Source organism: Pristis pectinata, chromosome 3, assembly GCF_009764475.1.
Source record: "Pristis pectinata isolate sPriPec2 chromosome 3, sPriPec2.1.pri, whole genome shotgun sequence".
Lineage (NCBI taxonomy): Eukaryota > Metazoa > Chordata > Chondrichthyes > Rhinopristiformes > Pristidae > Pristis > Pristis pectinata.
Genome location: NC_067407.1, coordinates 74,826,788 through 74,843,702, shown reverse-complemented (window position 1 = coordinate 74,843,702; position 16,915 = coordinate 74,826,788). Strand labels below are relative to the sequence as shown.

General features: G+C 38.7%; 1 protein-coding gene across 2 annotated transcripts in view; it reads right to left on the bottom strand.

The window, feature by feature from the left end:
• The window catches only part of LOC127568457 (parkin coregulated gene protein homolog), a 183,264-nt gene that overhangs the window by 153,350 nt on the left and 12,999 nt on the right, over positions 1-16,915 (bottom strand). For both annotated transcript variants that reach the window (XM_052012217.1, XM_052012216.1), the window contains exon 3: positions 1,064-1,198. In XM_052012217.1, coding sequence (XP_051868177.1) covers positions 1,064-1,198 — 135 coding nt within the window. The remainder of the gene's footprint in view (positions 1-1,063; positions 1,199-16,915) is intronic.

Below are 16,915 nucleotides of genomic sequence, written 5' to 3'. Positions count from 1 at the left end.
GAAAGGATCATTCTACGTGTTTGGACTAATACAAAATGCAAGATTGACATGACAGATGTTTTACTGATTTCCATTCCTTCTTCAAACCACTTAACACTAATATTTCCTGACATGTATTGTCTCATATCAAAATTATTAAAATCAGTCACTCCAAATGCTTGTATATTTTTCTTTAAATATTCAACATTTTATTGATAGGTTGAAACCTTGTATGAAATGAGAGAAATAAAAAATGCACTTACCTTTTTTCTCTCAATCCGTACAATGTACACATATTTGCACTGAAGGTTATACTACATTTGAAATCTAAAGTTTTAGCTGAAACTAAGATTTGCCAAGAAAAGTATTCCATTTTGTGAAAAAAATGTGAATTACAGTCTGGTTGATCCCACAGGAAGGGATAATGCTTTTATGGCCTTGCAATTCTTATATATAAACCACTCTGTTATTTTAAGCACAGTACATACTAGTGTCAGAGCATTCATTAAACAATGCATTTGTTTTGAAGCTAATTAACCTTTTGTCAGATAAATGGGAAAGATAGGGCCATTTCAAGCTGCAGATCAGTGCAGTAGCTGACATAAACTGCAGCTACTGAAAGCGGTGCTGGAATACGGATCGACCTTCATTTATATTCTGTTCTGCACATAGGGCATACAATCTTGACCTATCCATTTAAGTAATTAAAGCTTCCATTTGGAAACATCCTGCAGGAAGATGTGAAGCTTGGGAGATAAATGTCTGCCTGCTTGATGCATTTAGCTAGTTCCATCACTTGATGGACTGTTTTAAATAGCCTGGGTTGCCAGGTCCTCATAAAAATGGAGATGGATTGGCCAGCAGAGAATACTCTCAAAGGAAAGCTGACTCTCTCATCTCTTTTGCTGGATATAACTTAATTGTTAGCAAGGGTGGGCAGCTGACTCAGGAGACCTGTCATTTTTCTGGCCCCTATTTACTGAGAAACTACTCTGTCTGATTAATTTGTAAACTAACCCGATTCGACAATAGGAAATGTTACTTTGAGAGGAGAAGTAAATGTCAAGACTGTACTTCAACTCACCTTCCAGGCTATTCGATTTCCTTGTGAACCATGTTCCAGGGCAATAGGGAAATCACCTCGCTTGTAACACTTCCGAAATGCTGTGGGTCCACTGGGTCTCTCTCGGAAAGATCCTGCAGACGAAGGACCAACCACCTTGAAAAAAATAACAAAAAATAAACAGTGTTTATAGTGATCAAATATAGTGAAATAGTCTTCAGTCTGTGGTTAACTATTTTACAATTAAAAACGATACCACTCACATAAATTAGTTAAATCCACATTCAATGAGCATATCAAAAAGGCAGCCAACTGCACCACGAATATTTATGCAGCAATGTTTAACTGTTTAACCAAAAGGCAGGTTGCTCAGTAGTCCAAATTGCCCAAATACAGCATTTAAAGGAAGAAGGGAGGAATGGGAACTTTGATAGCAAGTTATGTACTGAGGACCCTCTCCATAGTGACATTGTGCAGTTGGCACTCACTCACAAATCTAGTCCATACTGTAATCAGTTTCTGCACCCTCACCCTATTGAAGCATGTCTGAGCATCACACAATTATTGAATGAGTCACCCTACTAATTGACAGTAAACCTAGTCACCTGGTGAAAGTCAAAGGAATGAAAAAATCAGTTAATTTTTTTTGTGACTGTAAATACATCTGCAGAATTGTTTTCACTAGTTGAAAATATATTTATTTCATGAGTAAAACATGATAGCAATAATTTTCCAGATCCAATTCGCTCCCTCAGAACTGGCCATTAACTTTTGAGAGTCACCTTTGCAATCCCAGAAATGATTTCCACATCAGGGATGCACATGATGACATCATTTCTCATGCAACTCATTACAAAGGAACTTGGACCATGTTATCATGGAGGCACCCATTGTTGTGCACTTCCAGGACAGCATGGTTAGTCCAGCAGCGCTGGCCTGGAAAGCCAGCAAGTTAAACAAACTACTTGCCTATATCCTTTGCCACCCTGCATTAAAACTAGCCACGAATGCCCCCATTGTTTGTGAGAATTCCTAAGATGCAGCCCTTGGAGTCCACAATCTCTCCAGATCAAGTGATTCTCTCTGGCCTCCACTCCTCCTCCTGGTTCTGGGCCTCTGATTGTTCTACTCTGCACCCGCACCCTCCACCCAACCCTACATTTACAGAGAAAAGGCCAATATCAATCTTTTAGTCTCTGATTACTTCTATGCCCACTTCCTTCCCCTCACTCAACCCCCATAACAAGCTCTGAGCGTATGCTGGAAATTTTAGGCAATAGCATGTGTAAAATAAATGTGAAAAATGATGTGCAAGGAACATTTTCAAAAAACACATTAAGCTGCCTATACAGCAATACAAACAGCAAAAATAAAATGGGTAACTGGAGATTTTCATTCCTCTACAGAAACCAGGTATTGGAAGGATAATTGAAACATAGCTGCATAAAGAACCACTTTAAGATTAAATATTGCAGTATATAATACAATCTGAAAGAATTGGGAAAGAAAAGGAGTTGGTAACTGTACCAATTAAAGGTAACATAATGGTGGAGAAAAAGACTTACAACAAATATTTACGTAAACAAAATCGATGTGGATTTATATGCCCTCTATCAAAGTGTGTGCATCATGTTGAATAGGATAGCTTCGGAACAGGTCTAGTACCTCAGAACTGGGCATCCGTGAGATACTGCAAACCATGAGCTGCAAGATTTTATTATAACCAGTCTCTACTTTGCAATGTGGTATATCCCATTCATCAACATCAGGTCAGGTGACCAATCCTGGTTCAGTGAGGAATGCAAAATAGCATGGTAGGAGCAGCACCAGGCATGCCTAAAAACATGGTAAAGCTGCAGGACAGAACTGCAAACTTGTTAAAATGTGAACAGAACCTAGAGATCTCACAACCAATGGATCACTCAAAACTCTTTACCCCTCCTATACTCAGACATGGATGGTGGTGTACAAGTAAACTATTATTTCATCATCACAGCTATTTAGCCAGAAATATTGAGTACATACTGGTTTTCTCCTGAGGTCCCCACTATCAAGAATTCAAATCTTTCCATGCAATTTTAAGAAATAGCAGAGCATAATGGAGACAGCAATGACCTGACAACTTTCAAGCTGTATTTGTTGAAGAATTGCCTCGTAATCCCTCCAGTCGAGCTCTTCCTTCAATATGACACTGGTATCCTTCTAAAACTGTGGAAATTTGATCACAAAATGGAAAATCACTACTCCATGCTTCCCTTAATCATCAAGTGAGAGATGGTATTGTCAACAATGCTATCAAGTGACACTTATGCTACTGGATTCTGCCAGGATCACCCAGCTTCCAAATGTGTTGCAGCCTTGGTCCAAAGGTGGAAAAAAAAATTGAATTCCAGAAGTGATGTGGGAGTGATTTCTCTTGACATCAAGGTGTCATTGAGCCAAATATGACTCAAGGAGCTCTAGTAAAACTGAAATTGATGCGTATTGGGGGAGAACTTTACACTGGCAAGAAGAAATATGGTTGTGGTTATTAGATTCAATCATCCCAAGGAAATCACTACTGGAGTTTGTGAGGGTAGTGTCCTGGGTTTCAACTGCTCTATTGATGGTGTATCCTCCATCGGAAGCTTGGAAGCATCTGTACACTGTTCAGACATAATAAGTCGATTTCATATCATAAAAGAGACAATGACCATTTCTAACCCTCTTCCTAAGATACTCCACCAGACTGCCACAAATCTAACAGACCACCAGACATCTTGACATTTCTCCAGTGATGTCTGACCAGCAAAAACAATGTTTCACCATGCCAGTGGTCTGCTACATTAGATTTAATGTGGCAGCAAAAAGGCCTTCAGTGTGTGGCTGCTCTGTATGGGTTGCACATAGCACTCATCGGCCCATTATCATTGAATTGCCATTGTCCCAAAGGAGTCAACTTTTGGTTCATCGTGATGACATAAGTGAGCTGGGACAGCAGAGTGACACAAAATGAAGCTATCATGACCATAACCTGGATAGCGGGCAGTGACCTGTTTAATTAACTGCCATTGGTTACACACCTGGAGGACACAAGGGAGTTGAATCACTTTTGGTTCAGGTGATAAGCAGCAGAGTTAGGATGCAGATCCTTGCTCAAAACATTGTTTTTGGAGTCAATGGCACCCTGTATCTTGAAGCCAGCAATCCCAAATGAAGCTTTGTGTTCTCTTTACGTCTGGTCTTTGACAACAGAGATTCAGTAACTTCCCTTATGTATTGAACAGAAGAATGCAAGGTGTTTGTAAATCTCCAACACTTGCCCAAAGGGAATTAGGCACATAAATGTTCATTGCCATTGCCATCTTCACAGACTCTGGCAATGCAATCTTTGCTCTGATTTGAAATTGGAATTGTGACTGTAGATTTCAATTAGGTTGTTCTTAGTGAAATGAAAATGTTTCATTTTATCATTCACTGAGATTTGGATTGAGAACAGCTTCCTGAATTCTTTGGTCAGACGTATTTTCTCTAACTTCTTTTAAATGCAAGGGTGCAGTTCATTTGGATCAGGTTTGTGTCCTCAAGTTTAATTAGTTTATCAATTGTTTCCCTCTTGAAGCCTTGAAATCTATTCACTTTCTGTTATACGTCAACTCTAGTTAGTCTCCCTAGTTAAAGAAATCACTCAATAATTTTGCTATCTTTACTTCTGAAGTTACCTTGTGCATCCCTTGCTGATTCTATTCCTACATTGGCTATACCTTCATTTCTTATTTATGTGTTTGTAGAATTGGTTTCTATTTCTTTTAATATTATTTTACAGTCTTGTGGTTCCTCTTTGCCTTCCTGTTTTCTGGCTTCTTTCCTAACCCCTTCATATTCTCTTATTTCATCCTCTTGTTTATGGATACCTTTGTCTTCACTTTCAGTGTTGTCCTTCTCTCGTTATTCATCCATGGAATTAGTTTATGATTGATTTAAAATTCCAAAGGAATAAGTATGAACCAATGCACATGGCTAACCAAACAGTAACAGTATAAATCAACCAACCACAATTTTCTTATTCCCTTTAGAGAAATGAGTTTTTTCCATATTGTACCACATAGAAAAGCACAACAAAATGGACATGTCTGACACAAGATACATAACATTTTAAAGTGCAAGCGATATAACAGCGTTAAAATATTGGTTAACGATAATTAAACATAAAATGTGGGCAAGAATGGTGTGTATCCACAGAAATAAGTGACCTTTTAAAAATCCAAATAATTGCACAATAAAAAATAATTAAAAAGGGTAAAACCACCCCACAAAAACACAAACATAATCAAGAAATAGAAAAATATGCAACATCAAAAGCTATGGATGGGGGAAATGATTAGGAAAGCCTTCTAGTCAGTAATTAACTTTAAGATATGAAGTAAAAATTAAATATTTATAGTTATAATCTAAGCAGCTGGATAAAAAGTCTGAATTTTCGAACTGCAGAATAAACTGAAATGAAATAAACTTTTAAAATCAGGAATGGCATTCAATATACTGCCAAGCCCAAATTAGTCACCTGATTACCAGGAAATCATTGGTAGAGGCTGCCATGGAAACTGTCATATTGTTAGCAGGTACCAAGGAGCCGTGGTTATTACAGACTAACAGCAGATGATATATTTCATTCACAACATTCCTTTGAAACAATTACATTAGACAAAATCACTATCAACAGTTACCTCAGAATAGCCAACTGAGTCCAGAGGCAAATAAATGAGCAGATGTAAACAAGGACCAGTGAGCAGTTCAATTATATATGGTTGCTAAGGCTACTGTCAACTAGGGTAGTGCTAAGGTTTTTATCCTTGGGACATTGGGGAGGAACTTAGACTTGGCAACACCCATTTTTGGGCATTATGAGAAACCTTAGGGACCCAAATAGGTACCCATGGTGCATGCACACACACCTGAGTGGTTGCTATTAATGGTTGTATTAGAGAGGGGAATGCATGTGTACACTGAATGCTGACCAGAAGCATAGAGAGTAGGCAAATCATTCTGTCAGATGCCATCACTGCCATCTTGGAGCTCACACTGTCTCTTAAATGCTCACGGTTGAACTGACATGAAATTATCGTAAGTTATGGCTCAGCCTACTTTGACTATGCCAGTCAAGTATGCTCTCTAGTGGCTGACCTCTCTGCTAAGGGAAATATGTTTTGGCCTCTAGCAATTTTATACAGCTCATTTAAATCTTCCCTCAATCTCCTTTGCTATTCTTGAGTCTCCTCTCATGGTTGTAATTCTCCAACCTTAGCAACATCTTCAACAACATTTCCTTTTGTGGGGAATCTAAAACTGTCAGAATACAGGTGGCTTGATAAGGAATTTCTTTTCTCAAAAGGGTGATAAATCTTTGGAACTCTCTACCACAAATAGCTGTGGAGGCCGAGTTATGAAGTTGTACAGGACAGAAACAGGCCCTTCGGCCCATGACGTCCATGTCGACCTCTTTGTCCATCTGACCATCCACTGATCCCATCTGCCTGCACTGGGACCACACTCTTCCATTCCTTGCCCATTCGAGTGCCTGTCTAAATGCCTCTTAAGTGTAATGATTGTATCTGACTCCACCATCTTCTTTGGAAGTGCATTCCAGATATCAATCACTATCAATGTAAAAAATTTTCATCTCAGATCCCTATTGAACCATTGAATATATTCATAGCTGAGATGGATAGCATTTGGAACATACAGTAGGTGAGTCAAGGGTTATGTACTCCAGCCCTGACCCAATTAATGTCTTTTAAACTTCCAGCATAATCTTCCTATTCTGGGATTCTATCCCTCAGCCAATAAAACCAAATACCTGTTTTCCTTCCTTAACAATTTTAGCTACCTACCCTGTAACCTTCAAGGATTTGTGGGCATGCAATCCCCCTGTTCCTCAACACTTCTCAATATTCTAGCATTTTTTATACATTCTCATGCCTTATTCGCTGTCCCCAAATGTATTATCCCATACTTCTGGTTGTTTCTCACTTGCTGTTTTCGTTCCAACCTAACCTGCCTTCTTGTCTGCTGGAACTTCCTTCCTCCCTATCAACCACAATGCCAATTCTGGTATCATTGGTAAATTTATTTTGGCCTCAATATTTATATCTAAATCAATTCTGCTAACTATATAAAACAAAGAGACCCAGTGCTGAGACTTTGTTTTAGTGAAAACAAAGAGCCCTTTTTTTCACTAAAATTCTTGTTTTCCATTGCATTTTGCTTTCCTACACTAAGCCAATTTTTAAATGGATTTGCCTTTTCCCTTGAATCCCATGGTTCCTTACACTCTTGATCAATCTGCCATGTGGTTCATACTATTTTTGCACCAACAGCAATACATTTACTGCTTTTTTCATTCATGGAGAATGTTAGTCAAGGCATGGGAGAACAATGCTTACTAGTAATTGTGACTTCTTGTCTTGAGGCTTTTGGAGGCTGCAAGTATATTTCTATTCACTGTGAATGGCCAGTTCACTTTGGGATTTATAGGCTCTGATGCATTCCAAAAGCTGTAGTCTCCTACCTGGTAGGGTCTCTTTAGCCAACAATACTTTTGGGAAGCCCCAGAAATTCATCCCATTCTTGGAAATCACAGGCCCTCAGTAGTGTAAAATGTTTAGTAAGTTAAATATCTTGCTTGAAATCTTTTATCAGTAGAATGATCAGCACAGAAATAGACCACTTGTATGTCATGCTTATGATTTGGAATAACTTCCAGTTAGTCAAACTCCCTCAAATTTGCTCCCACAACACAACAAATGTTTCCGCTCAAGTATCCAATTCCCTTTGGAAAGTTACAATTGAATTTGGGTGGAACAGCAGGTAATGCTGCGGCCTCAGCTCCAGAGACCCAGGTTCAATCCAGACCTCGGGTTCTTCCCTTTGTGGAGTTTTCATGCTCTCTCTGTGGCTATGAGAGGTTCCCAGGTGCTCTGGTTTCCTCCACATCCCATAGACTTACTGATAGCTTAATTGGCTACTGTAAATTTTCCTTAATGTAGATTAATGCCAGAAAGAATCAACAGGCATCTGAGAGAGATGAAGTATGAGAAAACAGGGAAAGGGGCAATGGGACGAATGGGAATGCCTCCCATGAGACTGACTAGCCCCAATTAGCTGAATGGTGATCTCCTGCATCATAATAAGTATAAAATAAGAACTTGCACCAACCACCCTTTCAAGCAGTGATTTCTGGATCAAGACTATGTTCAACAAATATTGGAAACAAATTGATTCAATGCTTTTATTTGAAAGAAGATTTTGCTAACAGCATGTGATGATTAATTATTTTCACATGTTTTTCTGAATTTTTTTTGAAGCTTTGGCACCTACCTTAATTATTTTTGGTACTTCCTACCTGTTTAATTGCAGCATTATAATTTTGAACTCAATGCAAATTACAAAACTTAGCTCACATACAGCTAACATATCTTCTCTCTCACTCTATTAGGCAGTCGCTCAGGGTCAAGGATGACTTGATTCCACTCCTGAGTCCTGAGCAAGCTAATGGACTTGCTAATTCTGCCACAGTTGAGCAGGACGTGCTTGTTGGGAATGGTGGATGGATAGTTTGGGAGATGGTACACTCCTTCCATTGTTTACATTGGTCTTCTGCAGATCCTACGAATGGACAAGGTTCTCAATGTCATTCTTTCTCCATTTTGAAAAATCATGGGCCAGGGATCCAGCTGATGGAGTGAATTTAAGGGTTCAATGCTGGGGGTGTTGGCCTGGGAGAGGATGCCAGCATTGATTTGATTATCTTGGCAGTAGATTTGGAGGATTTTGTGGAGACAGGATTGATGGTATGCCTTCAGTGGTTTGAGGTGCTCACTCTAGGTAATTTAGAAGCACACAGGATACAGGCCTGCCCAGTAAACCATGAGCTTTGTGTATCCTCAGGCAGCCAAAGGCTGTTTGCTGGAAGGAAGGTGATGGTGAATTTCATCTCTGATGTCTGCCCTCATTGACTGGTGGCTCCCATGATCTGATCATTGTCAAGGATCTTAACTGATTGAGAGCAGCAGATTCAAAAAGGACCCTGGTTGTAATGATGTTAAAGTTAAGTCCTATTCTCTCACCAGTTTCAGTGAACTGGTTGATGATGACTTGGAGCTTAGCCTCCAAACACACACATATGCAAGTGTCATTGTGATGTAGTTCAGTGACTGCAGTTGGGGTGACCTTGGTTCTGGAGCAGAGGCAATGCAGGACAGTTTCCTTTTGTGTGAAGATTAGCTGCAACCTACTGGGAAGAATTTTGAAGCTTAAAGCAGCATTATTGTGAAAAAGATTTTTAAAAAAAGCGGTGGGGCAATGTCACAGCTTTGCTTGACACCAGCCTTCACTAAGATTGAGCTTGTGTGGAACAGTTGATTAAAATCTCAATTTGCATGCTTTTCAGTTACAGGCATAAAATGGAGAAGAGTTTTTAAAGGGCAGAAAATTTGAGATGGAAGCACCACAAGCCCCTTTCAATTAACAAAGTCAAAGGTTTTAGTGAGGTCAATAATGGCTGCATACAGCTGCAGTTTCTGCATGGTGGAAGATCATGCCCACTGTGCTTCTAGATGGACAGAATTCTGACTGCAATTTGGGTAGCTGGTATTCAGCACTAGGAGGTGGTGGTTGAGGAGTCTCCGGACACAAATTTCATTGTACAGTTTATTGTGAAATGGACTCAAGGATGTTCATGTAGAGAACAGAATTGCAGTTGAGGAAGTTATTGTTGAAGTGTTCCTACAAGAGGGTGCTGATTGCCTCTCTACCCTTGAAAGGTTCACCTCTGTTCTTGGCTCTCAGTGGTGTAGCCCTTTGGGTGCTTGGGTTACGTCTTGACATCCTGTCAGGTTGTAAGTGAACTTTCTTGGCTTCCTGCTCTATTTTTACCTGCCATCTGTTCTTTAAATCATGGGTTTTCTGTTGGACTCAGCCTACAGCTGCCTATAAAGCTGTCAGTTTTCAGCTGAGAGATGGTGGCATTCCAATCCAATAATGTTTTGCATTTGTGGCTAATTAGCTCCAGATCACTCTAATGAAACCAGTCCTGCTGTTTTCTGGTAGAGAAGCCAAGAATATCTTCACAGGTGCTAATTTAGGGCAGTCCTGACACTGGACACTCAGTAGCTCCTATTGATGGGGAGTTTTTAAATTGTTTGTGAGACACTTTCTAGGATCCTTGAGACCTATTCTTGTGGCAATGCTTCTGTTGCCAATACTGATTTGGGCTTGGCTGACAGAGATAATAGAATGGATTGAGCAGTGGTCAGTCCAAAAGCATGTTGACCCTGTCAACTCTGTTCCTCTGCCCACTATTGCTGCCTGACCTGTTGAATGCTTCCAACATTCTGTTTTTGTTTCATATTTCTGACATCTTCAGTTTTTTTTTCTCCAAGTACTTGGCATAAATGGTGCGGTCATCCTCATGGATTCTTGTTCAGATAGTGCCATAATCAAAAGCGAGACAGTGCCTGAATTGGAAATGTTGGCATCTCTGTCAGAAGTCTTGACTCTCTCACAAAATAGGGTGTTGATAATAAGACTGTGCTCCAAGCATTTTATCAGAGAAAGGATTTCATTGGAATTAGTCTCCCTCCTTGCCAATTACATCTTGCCATGGAATTGTCTTTTCCAACCTTGGCACTGAAGTCACCCAGAAGGATCAGTTTTCTATCTCTGGGATGCAGGTCAGGGCTTCTAAGGTCAAAGCAGCATTGCCAATTAAATGCAGCATGCGATAAAACACACCAGACAATGTTGTTGTCCATACTTCTTTTTTAATTAGTTCAAACAACTTAAAGATTCACTCAGTAGTTTAAACAATTAGTTACCTCTTTAGTTTCACAACTTCCAAAACTCATTACTTATATTCAGGTATGACTGCTCTGGATTAACCTGGCTGGGGTTCGATGCAGTGAGTTCTTCTCCACGTCATTGACACAGGGTCTTCTTCTGCAGTGGTTGGTCTCTGGAGTCACTGCTACCTGTCATCCATGAGCTATCTCATTTTATGCATTTCTTTGCACACCTCCTGGACATTGTTTTGGTTTTATGGCCAATTGTATGGCCATGAGTCCACTACTTTCCTAATACATACTTGTTTCTTTAATTTCTTTAAATTCCTGCTGGCTTCCATAATCATTTCTGCCACCTGGTCCACAATTATCAGAATGTCTAGTTAAACTTGTACAATTTACTGTCCCTGGTACACAGTACCCCAAATGTTGTTCATATCAGAATATCTTTATCTGTTTTCCTCTGTGCTCATAGATAGTGGGATGTGCTCGGGCCTTTCAAAGCTGTCTCAACTGAAAAGCCATTTCATCCATGTTCCCACATTGATACTAACAAGGTGACAAAAGATCAGCATGACCCACTTCACACAGTTTGCTTCACCAGGCTTGTTTGTTCTTGATTTTTCTACTTAATTTTCTGAGTGTCTCTCGATTGTCTAAAGTAGAAGCCCTCTTTGGCCACATCTGCAGCTTTCAGGTTTGGGCATATGTGTTGATGGTGATAGGCTGGTTGCACACTGGAGTGAGTTGGAGGGATATGATCCCACACTGTGAGTCTCTGAGATGCCATACTACCTCATTCTTAATGGCAAAGCTCCTATTCCAGTTTGACCTTCCAGAAGGTGGTGTACCTACCATCTTGGCCATCTCCTGCCCGTCATATATCAGTGTCAACTGACATTTAACATACAAACAATCTTCTGGCTCCAAAAGTTTTTTTTTGTTATATTTCTATAGTTGCTCACAGTGAATCCAAGATTCTGCTGTTTTATAACAATCATAGCATCTATATAATGTATAACATAATACAGATGATTTCTTGTGCCATTACTGTTTTAGAAAAAAGAAAAACAAAGTGATCTATTTCATCTTATTTCTTTCATTTTTTTCTACTTTGTAATTCATTGCTATACTCTGTAACTTCCTGTTTGTCATCTATATTTTCATGATTCTCTGACACGTTTATTATTCTGTTTTATGTCTATTTCTAAATCTTTTCTATGCCATGACTCTATGTCTTCCCCAATCTATCTTTCTACATTTTTTTTATCATTGTGCTCAATTTTTAATTTATACATTTTTTTAAGATACATGAAAGCCAGCACAATAGTGAACACATGTCCATTTGGAAGTAGGAGAGGCTATCTGTATTTTGCTTGAAAATATGCAGCAAAGAAGAAATGATTCATTCTAAATTATTCATTCACAGGATTTGGGTGTTGTTGGCATTCTCAGCATTTATTGTAAATGAATATCAAAATAAAAACCTGCAGATGCTGGAAATCTGGAAAAAAAATCGAGAATGCTGGAAACAGTGGGTCAAGCAGCTTCTGTGGATAATGTTTTGGGTGGAAGAACCTTTGTCAGGACTGGGAAAGAGACATTAAAAAGATATTTTATATTGCAGAGAAGGTCACTTTCTTTGCAACTTAAAACTACCTGTTTGTTGGCTCTTTCCCAGATTTGATGAAGGGTCATCACTGTGAAACATTAATCCTGTTTCTCTTTCCACGAATGCTGCCTGACCCGCTGAACATTTCCAGGATTTTCTGTTTGAATTCCAGCATTTATTGTCCATCTTTAATTATCCCCAAGGAAACTGTTAAGAGTCAACCAAAGGGATATGAGTAAACCTGATGGATTTTTACAACAATCCAGTTTTACCATGCTTCTTACAATACAATGAAATAGTCTGGGTTAATTGTTTAATCCACTTTCAGGGTTACCATTGTTGAGAATAGCTATTTTCCCCAAATTGCAAGTTTTACTTAATTGAATTTTTAAAATTCCCAGCTGTTTTGGTAAGATTTGAACACTTTTCTGGATCAATGGTCTAGAACTTTGGCTGCTTGTCCAGTAATTCAACATTCACCACTATATTCAGTAGCCACGTGGCAGGGGATGATTGTTAGGAGTGAATAAAATGGGTGATACATGGAAATGCAAAGAGACTTGGGAGACAGGTGCTGCCTTCCAGGAGAATGGGGCTTTGGAGTCCAAAACTTGGGCTTTTGGCAGAGTAGGGAAAGAAATAACCACATAGGTCACTACTTTATTAGGGATGAAGGAAACAGAGAATGAGGTCTGTCAATGACCTGTAAACTGAACAATGAGGTTTCAGAAGCTGGTGTGGGTCTGGAAATAATGAGGTTTAAAAGCATAATTTAGGTTCTGTGGGGACTCATAACAGAAATGGGAAGCTGAGGTCCTTGGTTTGCCACCATTGTGGAATATGAAGTATCTATGGTCACAGATGGGATTCATCATTCAGTTGGTAAGGGAACTTTAGACTGGAGCACCACAAAACATTAGCCAGAATTCATTGTGATAGTTGTTAAAATGGGAAAGAACAAAATGCCCTTGTGCAAAATCAAGTCAGAAAGTGAACAAAACAAGACATTACAAAGCAATGGCATATTAAACAGGAACATAGAGGTCGAAAATTAACAGAAAGATGGGTGATGCACAGTTAACCCAGACTATTTCATTGCATTGCACGAAGCATGGTAAATTTAAACTATGTTCTGTTTTATATAATTGCTGCATCCAGCTAAAGCTACTAGAGGTTTTCTACTTGTAGTATCCCTAATTGTTCAGGTATCTTCCAAACTCCATACTGCAATCATAGGAGGAGCATCTCTTAGGCAAAACTAGAGTAAAGTATGTGAGAGACAGGGTGAATAGCCAATTTATAATTTTTGATTGGAATGTGCATTTTTTGTTAGCTTTCATTTTGAAGTTGTTAGTCAATGATAGGTTCAAGGTTATGTGGCAAAATGGCAGAGCTTTGGATGTCAGTTGAGGTTACTACTTTTGCTCATTAATTATTTTAGGCAAAGTCCAAGCAAAAAGGGGCTATCTAAATTGTAGACTTCCTTCCATTTCTTATTGTACTTCGTAATCCTTCATTTTTTGTTCCTCAACATCTCACCTCACAGTTGGTGGTAAGGCCTGTTTACTTGTAAAGGCCAGTATTCAGCCTACTGCCAAAACTTTGATACCCGTCAGTTGAGTACTGCAAGGATGAACAAGACTTGTCTACACACCCCATTATCATCAGAATTCAACCAACATTTCTAAATGAGGACTTCTGGTTTTGGACAAATGCTATACTGACTACTGAGGAGAGCACATACAAATCAGAGAATAGCAACCCAGAAGCTTTGTTCAAGAATACTTGAGGTGTTCTCCATATTCCTCGTGCCAGTTTTCATGCTGTGTGTATGTAGGTGGTTTCCATCAGTCACATCATTCCATGTGTGTTTATAGAGTTGTCAACAAACTTGGTACTTTCGTGGTTGTTGGGGAGTCCTAAACCTCCTGACACTCATAGAAACAAAGTTCTAGACTTTTTAGATAGGGGATACACCTACCTTGCATCTGCCCCATAAGAATTTTGTACAAAGGGGTCACTTCTCATTTTTTTTTAAAACTTCAGAGAGTAGATGCTTAGTCTACTCAGTCTCTGCTCAAATAATAGACCTGTCATTCCAGGAACCAATCTGGTAAATCTTTGCTGCACTTTCTCTAGAGCAAGTATATCTTTTTTTTAAGGTAAGGAGACCAATCCTACAAAATACTCCAGATGTGTTCTTACTAAGGCCTGACATAATTGCAGTGAGACATCTTTACCCTTTTATTTAAATCCCGAGGATGCATTTTTAGTACAACTGTAGTGACAACAATACCTGACTGAGCAAATTAATGCGCAAATAAGGATTGCTGATCTGAGTCTTGGGTAAATGGACTGTAATGTTAACATCAAAGGGGTTTTAATAAAGTAGATAGCAACCTATCTCTAGGGCGTCACCATTAAGTGGGAAGAATTCAGGGCAAGGGTGGACTAATTTTTCATCATGGGACCTGGAGAGGAGTACCCTTGTTCTGCAGGGTCCAAGAATGGAATAAGAGTAACTTATCTATATAGTCTGTTGTTCTTTCCAAAAGGTCTTAATTAGCCCTCAGTCTTAATTGGGAAGTTACAATAATTTTCTCATTTAGTCTAGATTTTAAATTGCAGTCACACCTCAATATCATCAGGATTCAACAAACATTTTTAAATGATGACACTTCTGGTTTTGGGCAAGTGCTCTAGCTGCCTATCCAGGTGACCATGTACAAATTGTAGAGAGCAGCAACCCAGTAGCTTTCCACCATGTAAGCAACCTGGGAATTTTACTGTCAACTATTCAACTCTTGCTGGGCTCACTGGTTTATACTTTCACCAAGAACTGTCTGAAAAATAACATCTCAAGAATTTACAGTGCCAAATTGTGGTAGAGCTAAGTATTTTGCTCTTAAGTGATTTTATGTAAAAGTAAATAAAAAACAGAAAATGCTTCAAGTCCTCAGCCTGAAACCTATTTTCACAGATGTTGTCTGAACTGCTGAAAATATTTCCAGCATTCTGTTTTTATTTTAGATTTCCAGCATTTGCAGTTTTTTGAATTCAGATTACAAGTAAAAGTTCAAACTCATGAAATGTAATATTTCAGGTTGGTGCAAAATTCCAAAAGATGGTTTCAACAAACTTCATTTAATAAAGCTGGGGATTTAGGTGATATCAGTTGACTTTTGATGGCTGCTATTGACAGACTTCACATTAATATTTTACTGAAAAGTTTTTAATTGGTTTAATTTAATCCATAAGTTATTTGATTGCCAATGTAATGGCTTAAGTTCTTATTTTAATAATCACTCCATTTCTGCCCAATGAATACAAAGATATACTCAGGTATGACATGGAAATTTTACACATTCGGGGATGATACTCATGAAAATTATGATGGTACATAGATATTCACTTCCTGCTAGACAAGTAATAGGTAGACAGCATAGCAATTCATCTTTATTATCACAATGTTTATAGCTCCCTGCTGGAAATTTGACATCTGATTTAGATGTTTTCTCTTCTTCCTAGGGTGATATCCAAGAATTATCTTTTAATTTTTTTTGTCCATAAGTTTCAGCCTTCAATTTTTAAATGGATCACTGCTTGTTTTCAATTTATTGAAAATATTTAAACAATAATAAGTTCTACAGATGTTCTTAATGATATTACCCTCAAAAATCGCAATAATGGAGATCATTTGGTCTTTTAAAGTTTTATGCAAGTGTGCAATCCACAATTAATCTCACCAATTCTTTTCCCATAGCTGACATCCTTCTCGGGGCTTATTTAACTACTTTGCTCCTCAGAAAATTGTCATGGCTACAGCTACAACACAGATGTTTCTCAGTGAAAAGAAATTCCACAAAAATTTTAAATAAGAGAACGAAGAGGGAGGAAATAATCATTCTCTAGACTACAATTGCTCTTGCTAATTACAAATGGCTCCATTAAAACTCCAACTTCAATTCAGTCCCAATAGTCATGGTGTCCAAGGTCAACCTTCACTTGAAATAGTTTCTCACTCCTTTGACTTCAGTATGCTCTTCTGATGGAGCATTATACACATAGAAAAACAAAAACTGAGCCAAAATAATAACAGGTGTAAATGGCCAGTTCTGACACTGACAGCACAAAAGTCTTTCCTAAAGTTGGAGAATTCAATGTTGAGCCTTGAAGGCTGAAATGTGCCCAGATGGATTTGGTATTGGTTTATTATTGTCACTTGTACCGAGGTACAGTGAAAAACTTGTCTTGCATACTGATCGTACAGGTCAATTCATTACACAGTGCAGTTACATTGAGTTAGTACAGAGTGCATTGATGTAGTACAGGTAAAAACAATAACAGTACAAAGTGTCACAGCTACAGAGAAAGTGCAGTTTGGTGTTATTGCTCAAGCTTATTGTAACAGTGTAGGAGACCACTGACAGAAATGTCAGAGTG